The sequence below is a fragment of the Heliangelus exortis genome, chromosome 6 (assembly GCF_036169615.1).
Source record: "Heliangelus exortis chromosome 6, bHelExo1.hap1, whole genome shotgun sequence".
NCBI lineage: Eukaryota > Metazoa > Chordata > Aves > Apodiformes > Trochilidae > Heliangelus > Heliangelus exortis.
In genome coordinates, this window is record NC_092427.1 from 27663299 (window position 1) to 27683869 (window position 20571).

At 38.2% G+C, this 20571-nt stretch overlaps 1 protein-coding gene across 1 annotated transcript in view; it reads right to left on the bottom strand.

Moving 5' to 3' along the window:
• Positions 1-4188, bottom strand: part of LOC139797236 (collagen alpha-1(XXVIII) chain-like) — a 30983-nt gene extending 26795 nt beyond the window's left edge. The window contains exons 1-4 of the mRNA XM_071746219.1: positions 4116-4188; positions 3062-3241; positions 1692-2260; positions 699-719 (exon numbers count right to left, since the gene is read on the bottom strand). Of these exons, the coding sequence (XP_071602320.1) occupies positions 699-719; positions 1692-2260; positions 3062-3221 (750 nt within the window). The 5' untranslated portion in view covers positions 3222-3241; positions 4116-4188. The remainder of the gene's footprint in view (positions 1-698; positions 720-1691; positions 2261-3061; positions 3242-4115) is intronic.
• Between the last annotated feature and the right edge of the window lie 16383 nt (positions 4189-20571).

Sequence of the window (20571 nt, forward strand, 5' to 3'; positions counted from 1 at the left end):
AATCTGAGTATCCCAAATTGGTAACAATATGTTTTCCAAGGATAAAATTGAAGGTCTTACTACTTAAAGGATTTATTTTGACAGAGAAAAATCAACATGCCAGTGGAAATGAGTGAAAAACAAAATGCTTAGAGTTTTGCCAACACTTACAATATTTAGCTGTTTCTTTGAGAAGCTCATTAGAGCAATGTTTGCCTGAGATAACTGTACCTCAAATAGGACTTACATCTTTAAAAGGACAGATAACTTTATTCCACCAAAATGGCAGCCAGATCTACCAGTGCCTGCAGTCAGGTTGACACAGCGTGGACAAACTGGTAAAGTGCAATGGTAGCACTTCGAGTTCCTTCCCTTGTAAAACTATTACAGAGGAAGAGAACTAGAAGCTAGACCTTCACCACATTCAGCTCTGTGTCACGTTTTCTTATCCACTGAGTTGGGTGATGTGCCCAGGCAGATCACCAAATTCTTGCTAACCTAAATACTCACACTTTGTTCTTTTTCAACACTGAAAATAAGTAGGGAAAGTAAATGGTATTTGGATAACAAATTAAACCTCTGTTTTGCAAATGCAAAAGCATGTTTTCCTTAACCAGCTTCCTGAGCTATCAGCTTTCCTGAATTATGTTTCCATCTGATTGTGTCTATATTAAGTAGTAGTTCTGTACAGGAAACAAACAAACAAACAAACAACTTACCTCTTCCTCAGACAGATCTTTCTGTAAAGACAGATTTACAAAACAACATTAGAAATGTAAAGTCATCATCCAGATCTACAGGAAAGCCACTGGAAGATGTAGAAATAAATTGCTTAGCAGCTAGTTAATTAAATATTGCAATTAACATATATGCAATTAACATAACTAAAATTATTCAAGCTTTAATTTCTGAGAAATATTATAGCAATTTCTGCATTCTAAAAATTAATTTAAATAATTTCAATTTCTTTTATAAATTGTTGTACAAATCACTGACCAACCATCTTCTTGTTCAGCCATAATTTGCTGAAATTACAATGGTAAGCAGACCTCATACAACGTAGTTAGCTAAGTCTGTGGGAACAATGTACCCAGAAATTACACTGTTTTCAAAGTGCTGAATAGCAGCAGCTGTCTAGTAGGAATTAATGACAACTACTCTATACTGAAGAAGCTCAATTTACAGATTTCCTCTAGATTATGTTGTATGTTTCCCATGGAAATTTAAAAAGGTCTGTGGCCAAGTTCAGATTTTCTCTAAATTCACATATCGCCATTAAGCTCTACAAATTTCTTTCCACTTATGCAGAATAAGAGCTGCATATTTTTTGGTAGAAAAGGCAATGCCACATTCCTTCTTGCTGCAGAAGAAAGCACTAGGATGTAAAAAAATCTGTTGTTCTTTTAAGAAAGGAGGTTTAAAATACCTTTCTTAGGAGGAAAAAGAGAATAAAAAGAAAAAATCAACTTCACAACAGGTTTCTTTAGGTTTAATTCCATTTCCACCTTCAAATATTTTATCTGGCAAGATCTGAGTGGTGAGGAAAGAAAGGAAAGCTGTACTTGGGCAGTGTGGTCTTATTAATAAGTGGGTGGCTATAACATGTCAAAAGTACAGGTTTCTTTAGTAGCGTAAGCATTCCAAAATTACTGAAAGAACACCATTTTGTATGCATGTTCCTAAAGCTATTTCAAGTCCTTTCTCATACATACCATTTCTTTGAGAACCTTCTCCACAGCATCTTTCTCCTGGAGGTTGAAAACAAACCTGGATGCTGGGACACTGGCCAGGAGCCGGAGCTTGGCAGCATTGCTCACCTCCTCAGCCACTCTGGTCATTCCCATTGTGAAAAATGTGATTCCTTGGTGTTTAGCATCAGCTGTAGCAGCAAAAATATCAGGGTTTCTTGGATGGTCCACTCCATCGGTGAAGAGCACAGCTACTTTCACACTACCTGGAGTCCCTTCAGTCATGTAGAGGTGTGTGAGGTTAGTTATAGCATAAGTTGTGTAGGTGCCATGACCTATGTAGGTGATGGGAGCAATGTGGGATTTGAATGCTTCAGGGCCTTTCCAGTCATGGAAAGTTTGCTCTATGAAAACAGTGCTACTGTACTGAAGTAAGGCCATCCTCCAGCTAAGGGTATGTCCCGAACTAAGCTGCAGACTCTTCATTCTATCTGCTGTTTCCAGTACAAATTTTTTCTGCTGTTCATGATTATAGTCCTTAGCACTTTCAGAGCTGTCCAGTAAAAAAGCAATTTCCAGAATACAATCTTCATCTAGAATAAATAGATAGGTAGGTGAGTGGAGTGATTTCATATTAAATCTCTATTTGAGGCTTCAAAAGTGGGATTGCAATTATGGAAAATTTTTAAAACCTCTGTAATCACAACTGTGAGACCCCAATGAAGATACAGAATATAGAGGCTGAGGAATTTTCTCCAGAAGAGATGCCCCAGGGATTAAGACATGGAAGGTGAGGTGATGTCATGTACTAAAAAATGAGGAATGTTGCAGTGGTTTTCTGCATTCGTTCTGTCCTCTTGCCCGGTATTTCACTGAATATCCTACTAGGATGAGGACTGAGAAAGTGGAAATCATCTACAGGAAAATGAGGCTTACTGAATATGACTGAAATGGGATTTGACAGAGCTAGATTTTGTTCCTGGTACTGATACTCAAATCCAGTGACACAGAAATTCCTATAAGCGAAATCTACTATTAATTTTCTCAGCTACTGATGACATCACTTCCATAGAAATACAGTTATATGGGCTATTGACAGTATTAGGCTATCAGCCATATCATAAAAAAGCCCAGAAGTAATCTAGAAAAATAAATACCTATTTTTTTTTTCTGAATATTTTCATGAGTCTTTTCTGAAATACATGAAAAGGGAGGGAAAAGATGTGAGTAAATAGATGAAAGTGAAAAAATAAGGTTTGTAAAAATGCAGGATGTGGCAAGCCTAGCTGATTATAAGCAGCATCTTAGAGAGCAAGTTAGCCATGTAGTCTGGAATCCAAGTATATCAGTCAGGGGAAAAAAACCCACACCTGTTTTAAAATTACAAAATTCACCTTGATCACTTGGGCTGGGATATTTTTCTACAGTATTTGACAGAATGTGTTTAGTTTTTGGTCTTCTCAATCCATATCTTTTTTCTTCCCTGAGATTTTCTGCTAAAAACTCATGCTGTTCAAGTATCCACAAAAGCCACCAGAATCTGAAGAACATCATTTTTTTTTTCCTTTTGTTTCCTAAACAACACAAATAATAGTACAGAAGTACAGCAGTACAAGGACATTAAAACATTATACAATTTTGCTTCAAAAAGTTGCTTAGCAGGCTGTATTTAAAAATACAGACCCTAAAAATGATCTGGTTTTTTTATTTTTGTAATATCTTCTCAAAAATATTTAATAAACAATAAAAGGAGAGCAACTGGAGTGCTTTTTCAAGCACAGTGCATATAGTTCTAGCACATGACAAACTGGAGACAGACATTTTACAAACAAATTGTACAACCAGCACTTCTGAGAACCCTGAACCTTGGCTGTGCCCACGTGTCTGCAGCGTGAATCCCAAGTGTAATTCACGGGTTTTTTTTTTTTTTTAAACCTGCTTTCTCCAGAGCTGGCACGGGGGGTGAGGAGGCACAGAGCCAGACCCTTGTTCTTCCCCGTTCTCTTAAGAGCTGAGGGTCACTTCTTGCTACCTCAGCCTCTCTATCCTCAGCAGTCCTGCAAAGAGTCATGAATGTACCTGCTCTGCAGCTGCGGGGACAGCGCTGAGCTCAGGCTCGGCAGCCGCACACCGACAGGAATGTTTCCTTCTCCAGTGACCGGGCTATTTGTCCTGGGATCACAGACAGAGCCAGACCTCAAGGGCTGCTCAGAGACTCATAGGTCAGTCCTGCCCCACTTTGGTTTCATTGCCATCTCCCTGCAAGCTCTCCCCAGGCAGGCACAACCCGTAGCAGAAGGGCAGCTCAGTGGCAAGACTGAATGTTCCAGGAGTGAGCATCTCACAGAAGTTCGTACTGCAGCCATGTCTGCAAGGTTTCTCAGCTCCTGCAAGCATAAGGCAGGAATTCTGATGCCCACAGGCGCAGAGAGGACAGGGGGTCCTTACCTCGATATTTCAAAGCAAAAGGCTCCACAGAGATGCAGGATGCTGCCCTGGGCTCTCAGGCAGCTGTGTTGTCACCCCCGGTGCTGGATGTTCTGTGAGGAAAGGAGGGAGCAGGTGGGCTGCAAGCTCCTGTGAGAATCGGTGTCGTGTGTCAGGAGGCGCCAGCAGACAGGCAAGGAGAAAGGTGAAGAACAGCAGTCCTGGCTCCCCTTTCTCAGCACCCACCCACTCCCATCCCCCCCAGGCTATGCACATGCATTCGGTGTTTAGCTCCCCACAGCCATTTCCACACAAAAATCCTGAACGTGTTTGCAAGGGCTTCTCTCACCCCAACACACATCTCGCCACATTAGCTCAGTTGTGTTCATCCTCTTCTCCCATCACTACCACACACCTTTTGCCCCCATGCTTCTGCACATCTGTCACGCTTTGGCAAGGCAGCTTTTGGTACTGGACACCGTGTTTTTGACGTCATCATAGCAGTCCATATCTGTAGGAGCTCTTTCACACCTAAATGAACCTTCTGTGTTACTGCTGTATATGAAGACATTTACTTTCCCGTGGACTGAGCCAACTGTAATTTCAGTCACTGGTGAGATTGCCCACCATGAGGAGGTTAAAAAAACCCACTCCAATCTGAAAGCCATACAGTTTCTTCAGGCCTGTCTGTGACGCCTCCTTTCAAAGACTCAATAGTTAGAAAAGAGAACCCTTTAATATGGAGCCTTCAAGACCTAAGCCAGGTGTCTTTAGATGCTGAAGACTCTCTTTTACCAGTGATGGAAGCTTGTAATTTAATTCTTCAAATGTGCTCAGAAAGCTTTTGCATTTACAAACAGTCATATTAAACAAATAGCTCTTTGCTAAAAGAATACATCCTTTTTTTAGCCCTTCTTCCCCCTCTTTTCTCTTCTTTTTTTCCTTTCTTTTTTTTTTTATTTATTTTTTCTCCTTTTTCTTTTTTTTTTTTTTTTTTTTTTTTTTTCCTGTGGACCCATCATTTCCCACTTACATGCACAAAAAGAGGATTTGATGCTAACAATACTGTCCTCCTTTCCACCTTAAGTGTCCACCAGCTCAGCCCACTTAGGACAGTCACAGCCAGGGAAGCTGAGGGATTGTGGGGAAAGGATGCAGGCAACAGGGACTCATAGGACAATGCAGCTGGATGCATCCTGGTTCTAATTGTGTTTTCTATTTTCCATCTTCGCCAGTAATTAATGCTAAATTGGTGAATTAGGATGCCTGCAATGCAATTCCATGCATTGTATGGCTGCTTGTCCTTACCTTAGTAGTAAGTAGCTTACACCTTAGAAAGTAGCTTACACATAGCTATTTGTGCTACAGTTAGACTTTAAGGAAGAATCTTCTTTCAAGGCTGGAAAAAGCTGGTGTTTATTTCTCTACAGCCACTTTTATTTTTCTATGCTTACACCAAGATATTTAGATTTTGTTTAAGGTGAGGAATGAAAAAGCAAATTTTTTTGTGTTTAACTGAAATGGGTATAAGAAATCTCACATAGCCCCTAAATCTTTCTGAGAAAAAAAGTCTAATTCTAGCAAGAAAAAGCATGTTAACTGTGGTTGGGAATGTGCGCCTTCCATAAGCAAAACATTGTCATTTTTCCATTTTCACTGCTAATTCCTGTCTCCAAACATAGCTGGAAAATAATTTAGTAACTATTCTGCTTGTATCTAAGTAGCAAGTTCTTGGCTTCAGTATATTTCTTAATTAATGAATGAATGATGTTTAGCCTCAGGAATAATTTTTGTGGTTTTTTTGGACAGGTGCAACTTTAAAAGCTTATTGGCACATTTTTATACCTGTTTGATTGGAATGCATGGGATTGTTCTGTCCAGAATTTGAGGTATGTGACATACCATACAGTACACTTCTAGACTTGCAGTCTTACACAGTGGTGATGTTCTCAATACCTGTTATTCTTACAGTGACAATTTATTAAAACCTGAATGATACAAATGTAAAATATGTATGCATATCCAGCATAACACTTAAAAATAAAAATTAACAGCAAGCTTTATTGTCTCATTTGCTATAAATTTCACCAAGTACCAATTTAGCATTTTAATGGCATTTAAAAAATACAATAAATGTCTTAAAAGCTATGATTAGGAACATTCATGCTGCCATTTAAATGTTATAAAGGTACTGCTGGAATTCAATTCTTTTTGCAAAGGAATAAAAAAGTTTATATTTCATCTTAAGGAATCTAGACATAGGATGCTTCAGCATACAGTTACATTTCTATTCAACTACTGTTCAAACATATTTAAGTATCTTTGATGTCTCTGGGAGATGACACTACATATTGCATACTTAGCTGACTAAGTTGGGCCCACACTCACATATATGTCAAACATGACAGTAGCTGGCATTAAGATTGGTAATCTCTGCAAAAGTCAAAGACAGAAATGAATGTAAAGTCTATGTTACAATTTCACCAGCAGAAGCTGAGGTCACAAATATTGCTGCATACCCAGGTCTTTGGATTTTTTTCTTCCATTGCTGTTTGAAATCCAAGACTTCTCAGCTGTCTGATCTCAGTATTTCAATCTGAGAAAGGAAGAATAATTTTTTTTTTTAAGAATGAAGGGACACGAGAGCTCTTTAAAACAACAGCTAAATAGGCTCTACTCAGTCAAAGGAAGGGATATTATTAAAAACCTCTGGCACGGTGAGGAGGGAATATCATTAAGAATATATTCTTTCTGCAAAGGAGTGTGTATAAGAGCTGTTGAGAAGGGAAAGCGAAGTGATACTACACCACTTTATCACTGCTGTTACCATTGCATAGGTGGTGACAGCTTCAGAGCTACATAAAGTTGCATGGCTACTTTGAAGAGACACTGAGTGAAGAACTGGGCTTAGAGATGCCAGCTGGTGTGGTGTAGCCTCTCGTGACCTCTCGTGTCAACGACAGCCCTAAGTGTCACTTCCCAAAGAGCAGAAGTAGCAGCAAACCTGATTGTTCCAGACTGCTTTTCTGGTCTCTGTTTCATATCTATCCCTTCCCTCTGTCTGTGGGTACCCTTCTTACAACCTGGTCTGGCCCAACTGTGACTACTTCATCCACTCTTTAGAAATAATTCAGTACATTATTGAGAAGCCTTATTTTCTATTGAGCTGACTTAACTACAGTCTTCTAGCATGATATCATGTCACTAAAATGTGCCAGAGCCCTGACTAGTCCTCCATCTATCCAACAAGCCTGTTAGAGGGCTGGAGATGGAGTAATCAATAGCTGGCTAAATGCCACCTGGATATTTCTATATACTAAAGGAGTGCTCAGCCACCAGGGAGGTCAGTTTTTGGCATCAGCATGAAGCAGACAGAACATGCTTCTGATTTTCCTCTGCTCTGATGGTATTTTTTTTGCCCCAAAGAGCTTGACATGATGCTTCTAAAATGCATTTACATTTTTTTGCCACCTCAGTGTGAAAAATGCACATAACTTGTCTGCTGTGAACTGTTAAAAATACATCTAATGCAATCTTCTTCTAGTGTTTCATGGCCTCAAGATAGACTTGACCATTTCACCTGACTGCATCATGCTGTATTGGGATTTCAGAATTATTTATTTAATCATATTATACATGTCAGTACATGACCAAAGTTCCCAAAAGAAACAAAAACCTACCTAACTTGAACTTACAAAATAATGAAAGCACACAATTTACAATATTTTGAATTCTGATATTAAAGAGCAATGCTATAAAGAATGTGGTTCACAGTCCAGTAAGTTGTCACGTGGGAATTTTAGGAAAAACAGTTCAGAAGTTCAAATACTCAAAGTAATTGAGCAAGAAAAGTTTTAAAAATCAAAACTTCACTGAAGATTGTATCTCAAGAAAGATAAAATTGAAAACTTTATTTTACCTTTCGACTGCAAAATAGGATTTGACAGGTCTGGATTCAGGCTGAATAGTGAGCTGAGTACAGTAAGTCTTGATAAATTGACTTCTGTCAACTTATCACAAGCAACTTATCACAAACTTAGCCACAATTGTTGTAGCTGCAGTTTTAAACATGTTTTAATGTGGACTTACATTCTGTGACAATACCTAATAGTTCTCAATTAAAAATGATCATTTAATGGCACAGCCTTAAAAAAACCTATGATGATATTTGGTGTATGCAAAGGTAGTGGCAGAACTAATTGTTCCAATGAGACCAGAATTTTGTCTTTTCTTTTTGGTACTAATCTTGAGCATGTAGTCTGAAAGAGACAATCAAAGCAAGCCAGTTTTATTGTGTTTTCCTCTAAAGTTGCTGGTATGGAAAATGCTTAAACAAGGTCTTTGACGTCAGAGTTACTCTTGTGTAGCTCCCAAGAGATTCTAAAGCTTCATTGAGGCTGGAGTGGTAAACATGGTCTTCTCTTTTGCAATTGGTATGAAACTGGCTCTCCATTCCCCCTGTTTGATATTGCTGTTCAGCAACATTTTTCAGGAGGTGCAGCAAGAAAACTCAAACTGTAATGAGGGATAGAAGGGAGGAAGCTGTCTTCAGTACTTTCCCATTTTATCTCTGTACAATATGGTCAAAAGCTCACTGTGAGCATTCCAGTGGTAAGTAAATACTCATAATCTGTCTGTGTGTTGTGTCAGCACATTAGCTTTTGTTTTGTTCTGAAGATATTTGCTTATTTCTACTTTTATTGTAATAGTGCTTCTTTCATTTTTACTTTCCCTCAGGTGAGGCACTTTCCATCTTACAGCCAAAGTACATAAACACATGTATATATATATGAGTATCAGTTATTTTCAAAAGTATTTGTATCATTCAGCCTAACAAGGGAATTACAGTACAGATACTTTTTTAACATACTAAGTATTTGACTGAACATTTGATTCTACTGAACCTTTAACTAGAACAAGAACACTCTGAAAATGAAAACTAAATCAAATCTTAAAGATCTTAAAGATTTGATTTGGCACATTGGTAACAATGAAAAAGTGCTTAGATGAGTAGTTATTTTGAAATTCCTGTTGCATCTCAGTTACTTCTTATTGTAAAGTATACTTTGCATATCTATTTTCTTCCACCTGACTGATTTTCAGCAGGATGATAACTGTAATTAGCAATACAAAACTCCTTACACTGGTCCTTTTAAAATACAGTAATAACATTTCACAGGAGTGGAAGTTCATGTATTTTGATAGAGGTGCAGTAAAAAGCAGATGCTTTAATCTCACCTAAAGCATTTAGAGAAGATATTTTCTGATAACTGGAAAATGCATTACTCTGCTGGAAATATACTTGGCAAATTAAAGCATGTTGGTGTATGTAGTACACAGTGTTATACAAAGGAAAATGGTAGAGATTTGGTAGAAAAAAATGAAATTCCATACAGTTCTAATGTTGTAATTCTTTTAGTATTGGGAATAGATTTTGTTTTTCAGAGAGGTGAATATTTATAGCACTATAAAATAAATTTATTTTACAACCATTGTTGTCGGTATCACTCTAAATTTGCATAAATATCAGAATTTTCATCTTTTGATCTGCAGATTTTTACAAGTGTCTGTAAAAGCATTCATTAGACACTGAGCTCACAGCAGTGATTGCAAAGTAACTCTCTGAGCCCTCAGTGCACTAGTAAGCCTTAATGGTCCTGACCAGCCTCACCTGATACTCCCACCCACAGCCCTGCCCATGGCTCTGAGCACTCTATTTCAGCTCAGCCTAAGATCACCCCTCCTGGCTCTGGTTGTGCTGTGGGATGCTGGGCACTGGCTCTATCACAGCCCTGCATAGGCATGCTGACCTGTGGCTGGTGTCCCATCCCTACAGAAATGCCTAATACCCTGGGCTGGGGCTGTCCCCAGCCTGCCCAGCTCCCTTGCTCTGGGCAGTGGGATGGGCTCTGACTGAGCAGCTCTCCTCTGCTGTCCTCCTGAGTGCAGCTGGCCATGGATGCTCCACATAGAACTTGTGCTGTTATTTACAGCTTGTCCTGGAAGCTGGAGGGTGTCTGAAAGCCAGCTCTTTTCTCTTCAGGAAACCTTTGCACAGCATTTGCTTGGGACTAAACACTGCACTACTGGAGCTGGCCTAGGTCTTTGCTCTCACAGACGAGTAAAGCTCTGCCTCATTCAAAGTTTTTAACAAAGGTATGTTTAAACATGTGCTTGTAAATGAAAATGTGTAGAATGTGAAGACCACAAAGTTGCTTCTGTGAAGTGCTGTTAGGAAGAACTCCGATCCATTAATCCATTTTATATGGTGTTTGGACAGCTCTTTGCTTTAGTTTACCAGTAGCATGCTCCATTGATATGTTTTTACCTGTAGGTGTGCATTAGCTGCAGAAGTCTGTATTATGGATTGGTGAGTTGAGACCAATGAAATGATGTTATTCTTGGATGGTATTGCATAGGTACAACTGACAGCAGTGGGTTGTGTTTAGTCCTGTCATTCTTAAATATCTGGAGCACCAAGCCAGCTGCATCTTGCTGTTTACCATTAAAACATACCTTTAAGCTCAGTATGTGATTTTGCATCTGACTGTTACAGGACTTCAGGAACTAGTACAGGCATTATAGAAGGTGGTTTGGAAAGGGGGCTGAGACTCGGCGTGATAAAATGAAACTTGGCTAAAGCTAAATTGTGTTAGACTGCACAAGGAAAGTGAGTAGATGGGACTGAGGTTGGGACTTGCCCTATAGGATTTCAGGAGTAGGCTGGGGAGAGGTGCATGAGAAGCCTGCAAGGGGCATGGCTCTGAGAGCAAGCAGCTTGGCTCAGTAACTGCTCTAAAGGCCTCCTGAGGTTGAGAAGCACAAGTCCATTTGAGCTGACAGAAATGTTTTCCTGGGTGTGGAGATGATAAATAGTTTGAGAAACAAGATGGCTTGTTGCCTACTGCACTAGAGACTTGGTTCTTGATGTAGAGTTGACTTATTAAATTGCTTAAGCATTTGATCAAGCCATAAAATCCCCTGAAGGAGTGAAGGAATACAGTCTGCAGTATGAAGCTGGAGGAAGGGGCTGTGTTTTTAAATGCTTAAATATTAACAAAAGTGATGTAACACATTCAGTATTGTGCAACAAGGATTTTTGTGGTGAAGAAAAGTTTCCTTTATGTAAGAATAGGCTTGTTGAAGGACATTAATGATTCTTCATAATCATCTACCAGTCAAAATATTTTCTGCTGTAATCCTTAATGATGATAGGATCTGCTTCAACAAGAAATTTCTAAATTTATATTGGTTAGGCTTGCAGTTATCTGTGCTATCCATCCTGAAGTCCTTCTAGATCCTGCATTGCAAATCATTGCATTGCAAACCCTAATCCTATTGACCCAGAATACTATGGTGTGGCTTGTGCTTTAAAGAAAATTCTCCCAGTAGTGTGTTTGTGCCCTTCCTACTTTCTCCTATTGCTATTCGAAGAGGAAGATAAAATACTTCAAATCAAGCAACATTGGCATCGTGCTTTTGAAATAAATGAAGCAAGAGTTATAAAAAATAAGCTCTTTTTTCTATGTATGATGATAATTTTACATGTACTCTGTATTCTACTGCATAAAACTACTTCTGTTTGTGTTAGATTGAAGGTCAGTGGCTAGAACTGTATATTAATACTGCATCAAGTGAAATCAGTCACTAATTAATCAGTAATACTTGAATCTAATACCATGCTTACAGTTTGTAATCCTTGTAAAAAGGATTATGTGGAAATACAGAAAACAGATGTCCATTTCTGAAGTAAAGCAACCACAGTACTTTAAATATTTTTATATTATTTAATATGTTTAATATTAAAACATCTTTCTACTCTCGTTCCAGGATTGTTTTCTATTAACCACAATGATTAGAAAGGTGGAACAAGAGCAACCATATTTTTTTTAAAGCCTGTGGTATTATAGACTTAAATGCATAGTGCTGCAAAGCATCTGACTTGTTAGAGGTTCTTAAGAAAACAAGCTTATACAAAGTGAGTTTTCAGTTGACACTTTTTTCTATCATGTATGCTATAGAACAACTGAAGCTTTTGGAGCTTTTTTGATAAGAGAAGGCTGAATCTGGAATAGAATCTTACTGTGGAATTTCGGTTCTTAGAAATCAAGTTGTCATTACAAACAAGCAAACAGACAAAAACCCCGAGCAAACCCACCAAACAGTTCGAACAGATGGCCACTGGGTGGCAGTCTTGACTAAAATGTGAGCGTTTCGTGGGCATTGCTGACTGCAGAGATTTTCTTTGCCATAGGAGTAAAGCTATTAAGGTCAGTATCACGACTAAATGACTTTTAAAACGTGAGGAAAGTGATCTGTAGGAGTAGCTATGACTATACCCACTTTTCTTCAAAAGGAAACCAAAGCATGTAATGTGATGGGTTTAGTTTTGTTTTTCTTCTGAATGGTCTGTTTGGGCATTGTGCTATAGATCACAAATATGTAAGTGCTAATAGGTGATTTTTTTCTCCTTCCTGCCCCGTGGAATCCTATAATGAATAAATGCTGAGCAAGCACTGCCATATAATGGAGTGTAGGCTACCAGAAGAGTCCATGAAGTAGAGGAAAAAAATATGTGTTGGGGGGTTGGGTAAGGTTTTTTGTATGAATAGTATTGCCAGCTGTAATGGCTAAGAGGCTTTGCTAGTTAGTATATTACTGTCCTTTGCACACACTTTTTCTTTTCTATAAGAACTTAGTCTTTTTTAGAGTGAGTCTCATGTGACAGACCTTTGGCCTTTGCTTCTGAAAAACACTTGAAACCTTCAGTCGTTATGCACTGCTTATGCTCCAAAGAGAGCATTTCTATACTCTCTTTCCAAAGGTATCGTTAATTAAACTTTGAATACTGCATATAGAGTAAATGTGTAAGGCTATATTACATTTCTTCATGTTGTCTCTATCTGCACCTGACAGGGAGGTAAAAAAATTACTAAGGGAACATCAAACAGTAGTAAATTAATTTTGCTGAGCTCGGTTTGTGAATGAGCTTCAGACTATTAATGATTCAGCTGAAATGAAAACACTGATTCAAAATATTCTGTAGTGTTCCTATGATTAAAATGAATTCATTGTTGAACCATCTCAGAGTATGAAGACTTTCAGAAAACTATCAGCAAATTCAAGGGAGTGAGCAAAGGTATAATACTAGCTAACCAAAATTAATTTTAGAAGCTTTCCAAAAGAGCAAATTACAAGCTCACTTTTCCTGTCTTTTTTTGAGATCTAAAAGTAGCCTAACAGTCTTCTCCTTCCCCCACTTTTTTTTAATTACCTACATTTATTGCTTATATTTTCAGGAAGTTTTTGACCTGGTTAAACTGCTTTTCAAGAGTAAGGTCAGTAGTACTGGCAAAGCTGACATAACTAAGAAGGAATGTTCCTCACAATCAAAATTAAGTTTTAATACTGTATTTCTTACATGCTTGAGACTGCATGTAGATAAATTCAAATACATGCTAGCTGAATACTAGAACACTGAGGTACCTTCTGTGAGCAGGATCCTGAGCCAGCTTCGTTGTGTCTTTCATGCTCTAAGCAGACAGTTTTATGTGAATGTGCCAGCTATAGATGCATATCTTAGATCTTAGGCTTTTTTGTGGAGTATCTTTAATTGCTTCACATCAGTTTATAGGCACTAGAGATGCTGGTAACGCTGTGGCACAGAACTCCCAAAAATATGGTTGAAAACTCATTTCCATGAATTATGTAATGGCAACAACCATGTGCCTGTAGAATTTGTAGAGTTCTCGGGTGATGCTTCTAAGCTGTAACGGGGAGAAGATGGATAATGCAGTAAGATTACATTGAAGGATACAGTGGTAATTTTTTTATCTTCATGCTTATGAATCCTGATCCAGATAAAGCAGCAACTGCTTATACCTTCAGTGCCTGTTGCTTGTAGTGTGGTGTGTGATTTTAGGCCTCCTAGACCTGAGAACCTCTTGAGAAATCTGGTCTGGAGCAGAACTTCTTATTCCACTCAAAATCAAGTTCTAGTGGAAGGATTTTAAAATAATTTTTTCAAGTGAAGTTGCCTGAACTACAAGTTATTGCTCCTGGCTCTGATGATTGTACATTATAGAGCACACTGACATTTGAAACAATCACTCTGCTGAGTGCAAACAGGAGGAATTTGCAGATTTTACAAGGATTTTGATGTAAGATTCTTTGAGTATTGTGTGGGGTTTTTTTCCCTACAGTCCTTGTGTCAGGTATTTGGTCCATCTTAGCCCTGTTGGTAATGGTTACTATCAAAAAGAAGATAAAGTCACCCTTTGTCAAAGAATGAGATGTTAAGTGTACTGAATCAGATACTATTTTATTTGCTTTTAGAAGTTAGTCATACCATCAAACTTCCTGAGTAGACCCTAGCAGTCCATGTCTGTTTCCCAGGTCTGTTAAATGTCACCTCAAACACTGGGAAAAATGTCTCCTCCTCCCCTTAAACTGTTTTAGCCAGAGGCAGCTGAAGTAAAGATCCCTTCAAAGGCCAAGCCAGAGGTTTTTGTTTTGTTTTTTTTTTTTAAATTGGCATCACAGTGACAGTAGATGGTAGTCCTAACTTTACTGTTGCTGTGAAACAAGTTTTGACTGTGCCTGGTTCTTTTCATATTTTTGCATATCAGAAACATCTCTTGTAAAGATGCTGGAATTGCAGTAGCTTAAAACTAGTGTTGCAGAAATGGGATTGTTCCCCATGGATAAAGTCTAAGGCTGAAAAGGCATGTAACTCAACATCTCTTATCTTCAGCTGTAACTCCTTTCAGGAGAGCTTAGATAAGATTAAAAGAACCAGGCTTCCTTCCAACCAGCTCCCACTTTTTCACCTGAAGAAATTTGCTGAGAAAAGGAGCAGCAGACTCCAGCTGCAGAATGTGCTTTAGCTTCTACCATGTCACAAAGCAGGTTCAAATTCCAGAAAAATGGGGCTCATTTCTGAAATGTCCATGTGCAACTGATGTTGCATGTTTTTTTGATGTTGCAACTCAGTTGACAGAAAAGATTTTGGTGACTGCATTGTGTCATTCATTTTCTGTGGATAACTGTGTAAAGCAAATACTAAAAAACCAGCAAGCCAAAATCTGAGAGGATTCTGTCGGATAATTTAAATAAACCAAAACTGATTTCAACAAACTATTACATCTACAAACTTAAGTAGTCTGAAAATGTAAATGCTACTGTTGCCCACAAAGCTTTACCTCTTATCCTCCAGTCCAGTGTATTTTTTTGTCTTAAAGAAGTAAATGACAGCAGCAAAGATATCTGCTTTGCTCGGAAGATAGGGAAATGCAGACATAGAGGTCAAAATTACATTAAAACTAAAAGGAAATTTTTATTATCTTCTAGGGTAAAAACACCAAACCAGTATTTTGTATATGCAAATTGTTTAGAGTGGTTTTCGTTTATTTTTGGCATCTCCTCTCTGTGAGCAATGAGTCGCATGGGTGCTGTAAGAGTGATAGCATGTGATAAAGCACCTGAAAATATTGAACTATTTTTTTATGGAAGGCTCAATACAGACTACTCTCTGTGCTTTAGCGATGTATTAAAAATGTAACAAATGCAGTATTCCTGTGGTATTTAAATCAAGCACACAGCTTTTGGCTGGGAATCTGCTGTGGGTCTTGGTGCTGTGTAGCATGTTCAGACTCAGCATTCCCAGGAGAGTCAGAGGTGGTGGAAACATTGGAAGAGGCACCCGTGTTTTTCTTCCTCTTCAATCCTCTCCCCAAGCCATCTCAGATAACACAGGATTAGTTTTATGTGCTTTTCTGTGAAGTGTACTGGTGCAATCAAACTTGTGCATTGAGTTAATATTACCACTGTCTACTCTTATTCTCGATGAATGCAAATGGATCAAACTCAGGGAGGGTATTTTCAGTTACACTGCATGAAATACAGCTGCATTCCTGGGTTGTCTGTAGCCATAATGCACATCAGAAGAGCTGCTTATGACTGTGCCCTGCCCAGCAGCTGGGTGGGAGAATGTCCTGGAAGACATATAGCAAGAGGAAAGAAGTGAAAAAGGGTGTCTGACTCCCATAGGCCCTGTAAACCATCCCAATATTTTGGATCTTCAAGGCTAATTTTCTAGTTTAATACCAGAATTCAATCTTCTTGTCTGGAAATGCTTATCTGGCTTTTAGACACTGCTAATAATTCTTCAAAATGTAGTACTAGCTTTTGAAATTTTTGGAAGCAAAAGTTGGAACATAGCTGGCTAGCAATTTGTATGATAACAGAATGCTCTTATCTTTAATCTGTTTAAGTAGATCACAAGTATTGGTTAATATATTACCGTGTTTTCCAGAGCAGGATGTAGCATTTAAATTTTGTATTTTTAATCTGTGCATATGCATACATAAAAATCATAGAATATATCAATATCTGGACTATTTAAAAATACTGGTGCCCAGTGCAGTCATTCAGGCTTTAATAATAAATTAATTATGAGAATAATATTGCATGCTTATTTGGTGGTGGCACCCAAAGGTTCAATTAGGATGAAGAGCTAATTGGATGGAACAGTGTAAAAATATGATTATGATCCCAGATACTAAGCTTTAATGAAAAGCATTGCTTGAGATATCCTTATGTCATCTTTATATAGAAACAATGAAACATGAGCAGGGATGATACATTCTTTAGCCTAATTTTGGCAATGTAGTCCATGGAAAACTACCCTGTGCTCTGGGGAAAAAAGTCATCTCCTGCAGCATGTGATTGAGGGCATAGAGAAAGCAAACATGTCTCTGCAGAACTGCTCAGTTATGACAAAAGTAATAATGGTTCTCTTTGGTATTCTAGAATAGTCTAGAATTAGAATGATAAAATATAATGTTCTAGAATTATTCTAATATTTTAACCCTTTACTGAATCCCAGAGAGAGTGGTATTTTGAATAGCTTCCTTCTAATGTAACCTGATTGTTACAGTGTTAAAACCTAAAGGTCAAACTAAAATGGAAAACTGCCCACAAATCCCTAGTCTTTCACTGTGTTTAACTTAGGATGAGTGTGAGATGATGACAGGTGGCTTTAAAGTACCTTTTGTCCTTTCCTAATCCTGGTTTATGGGGATTTAAACATCACGGGCATAGTAAGTAGTTGACAAACCGCTCTATCTCATACATAGTTTTCCAGGGATCACCAAGCTAAGGAAATACAGAATCTTTAGTGTTGTACCTTCCTCTCTTCCTGGTAATCACTCCAGTTGTGGTCTGGAGTAGGATCTTCTTTGGTGACCCTAAACCATATTCACTTTCTATGAGGTTTTTATACTGGTAAGTTAGTTCAAACCAGCAATTTCTTAGTTGTGAGTTTGACCTTGTGTTATGGACTGCAACATGTTCAGTTTGTCAGTTTACATAAAAAGTAATTGTGTTGTGCTAGAAGAAGAGTCAGATATGCTGCACATAGTGATTACATTATTTCTGTTTGCACTCCAGTTTTCTGTGTCTTGTAATTTCATCTTTAAAGAAACAAATTAATGCCTGCAAGATTGTGTTAGGAAGAAAAGAGTATATTGGGAAAAAATGAAAAGGAGATGGCAGTTTAGAGAATGTGATCCATGCTCAGTTAAGTGAAGAAATAGCAACAGAAATAAAGGGAAGAGCACAGTGTCCATTAAGAGAACACTAAATGGTTCTTTGTACTGTAGCTCTAAGAGCAAGATTTGGCTTTAATGTTCTCTTTCATCAAAAAGACCTTGGTGTAGAAGTGCAAGAATGCTGGCAATAACATTATATGTAATTGAACCTCTTCTGATTGTAGTTAGTGCTTTGGTATTTGAAATAGTTGTAGTCTGCTGACATTTGGAAAAGTTGGGTGATAGTAAAACATGAGAAGAGTTTAATGTATTTTTTTGTGTTCTGCAAGTTTTATTGAAGTACACATTGATTTAAAATATGAAAAAGGTTGCCAAAAGCTAATGTATTACTACATTCATAAGACTTCTCAAAGCCCAAGCAAGATGGAATCAACAGTGGTTATTTGAAACAAGGTGCAGAAAGGACATCAATAAATCATATAGCAAGGATGTTGTGGGATGCCTGGACTCATTACCAAGGATGTAAACATTTGTCTTGAATTTGCACTAGTTTTCTTTGAATGCTGGGTATAAAAAGAGAGAGAGAGAGAGACCTGCTTCTGCTGGAAAACATGGATCAGCAGAATTTCTATTCATTAGTCTTTACTTCAGGATTTCTTATTATCATCTGCCTGTTGGATGATGATTGTTTTTAAAATGAGGACTTCACCATTCCTAAATATGTGCCTTTGCTCTTTAGCTTGAATCACTTCATTATTGTGCTTAAAGGGTAACAATCCTTGAAGACCCCTCAGAAACAGCAGCTAATAAAAATCCAGGGGGCTGATTGTCTGAAACATTGACTGGAAAAACTATTGACTACAGTGAGTTCCTGCTTGTGTCTAGGACACTAGCTTCTAAAGTCAAGCACAGGTTTCTGTCATCTTGTCTTAAAACATATCTTCTGTTCTTCCTGCAGGAAGATCTGAGCATCTTGTGTTTCATTTGATAATGTTTATGGGGAGCTAATGAATTCATTAGCACTGGCTGCTAATGAATCTTAGATGAAACAACTACTGAACTTTGGAGTTTTCCCTTGCTAGTCTAATAGAGCCAGAATTCAACCTGATGTCTAATTATTTTTTTTTTAAGCCCAAAAGAAAGTTTATTAACTGTTACCTGCAAAAATCATGTGATTGTTTTTTGGAATTTAAGAGATACTTACTGGTATGGACTTGATCACTCATCAGCTTTTCACAGATAGATGGCAATGGTAATGTGTCAGGACTGCTGATTCCCCACTCCCCTCTTTTCCCTTGTGCAATAATTAACTGGGTATCCAGCCTCATAATTCAAAGGTCTAAGGTTTGAGGCTTGTCCTTTTAATTATTTCTGGAGTTTTAACTACAACACTACAATATGAATGAAACATTACTTTCAGGTCAATATGAAGGTTCAAGCTCATGGCCTTCATATTAATGAAGCAACTTCTACTGTACCTAATCAGCCACAAAGGATTATGGGGACCTGGGGTATTCTCAATAGTATCTCTTGAAGTGCCTGACACAAAGTGACAGAACTCCAGTTTTTCTAGAAAGGCTAAACATTAAACAGTCATTCTTAAGGAACAAAAGGAGTTTTAATATGTAGGGGAATGTGGTATGTAACCTCCTATTTACTTTCAGTAGCTTGTGACTCTGACTTAGAGTGACACTTAAACACAATTGTTTATATTCAAGAGGAAAAACCCCTCAGTTAACAACAACCCCAACAAAGTCTTCTAAGACATCAGTAATTACACTGGGTATGTCACATAGCTTTGTTCTCACACATTTTTTTCAAACTCACAAACTACTGTTTCAGTGGAAACTTTGGCAAAATGAGCAAAGAATGTGTTCTGGTTTTTTGAATATGCCTTCAGCTTAGTGCACCTGCACTAGAAACTTGTGTCACATATCTGAACTTGCTTAAAATAAGCATCAAAAAAGCAACATTCCTTAAGGTTTTAATTTAAGATCTCTTCCTATATTATTTTGATCACTGTGTATTCAAAACAGTAACTGTTTTGAAAAAGGGAGGCACCCTTTACTGTGCTGAGGTCTTTAAAAGTATCCTCATTAGAAAAAATCTTAAATTTTGGAACTGGATTTAACAATAACTTCTGTATGCAAGAATGAGTGCTGAGAGGAAGGAGGAATTCAGTTATATACCTTGCAAAATACAAAACACACCATCAAGCTATTTATTGCCAGTGAACTTCCAGCTCACAATTCTCTGTTCTGTGAAGAGGCTATAAAAATAACATTGTATGCTGTCCTGATGGGAGCTCAGGTGGATCTAGCTTCTCCAGGCATGCTATCCTGAACCTTCTGGGTTGTCAAGTACAAGCTGATGAGCTGTTGGCATGAGCAATGAAGTCAGCTGTAAGAATTTTGTGCCCTGTACTGCCATTACAGCTCTGTCCCGTTTGTGGGACTGTGCAGTCAGGCAGGCCCAGTGCTCAGGGCTCCTGAGAACCTGGGCAACTGCAGGGACAAAAGGAGGTGTGAATTGCAATGCTGCAGTTCCATGAGAAGATGGCTAAAGTGGGAAGGGTGGACTTCTCAAGCCAGTTACCCTGCTTACAAAAGTCTGTGCTCACTCAATTGCCCAATATCTCATTCCTGTGAACAGGTGCCCCAAGGAGGTGAGAGGTTTTTTTTTTAATTGTTGAAATCCTTTTGACCTCGTGCATTCATGAGTTTGGTCTCTTCTTGTCTAAGCAGTTTCGCAAATTGTCTGATTCAGGAACTATTTTCAAAGCAAATATTTTGAGTAGTGTTCCTTAGCAATACTGTAACACCTGTGATATTAAACTGTGTTCTCACTTCCTTACTTCCACTCCCCTGGGTTTGGCCTGAAAATTTGATTAACACTACTACTGACCCAAAGGCTTATTATTTATTTTT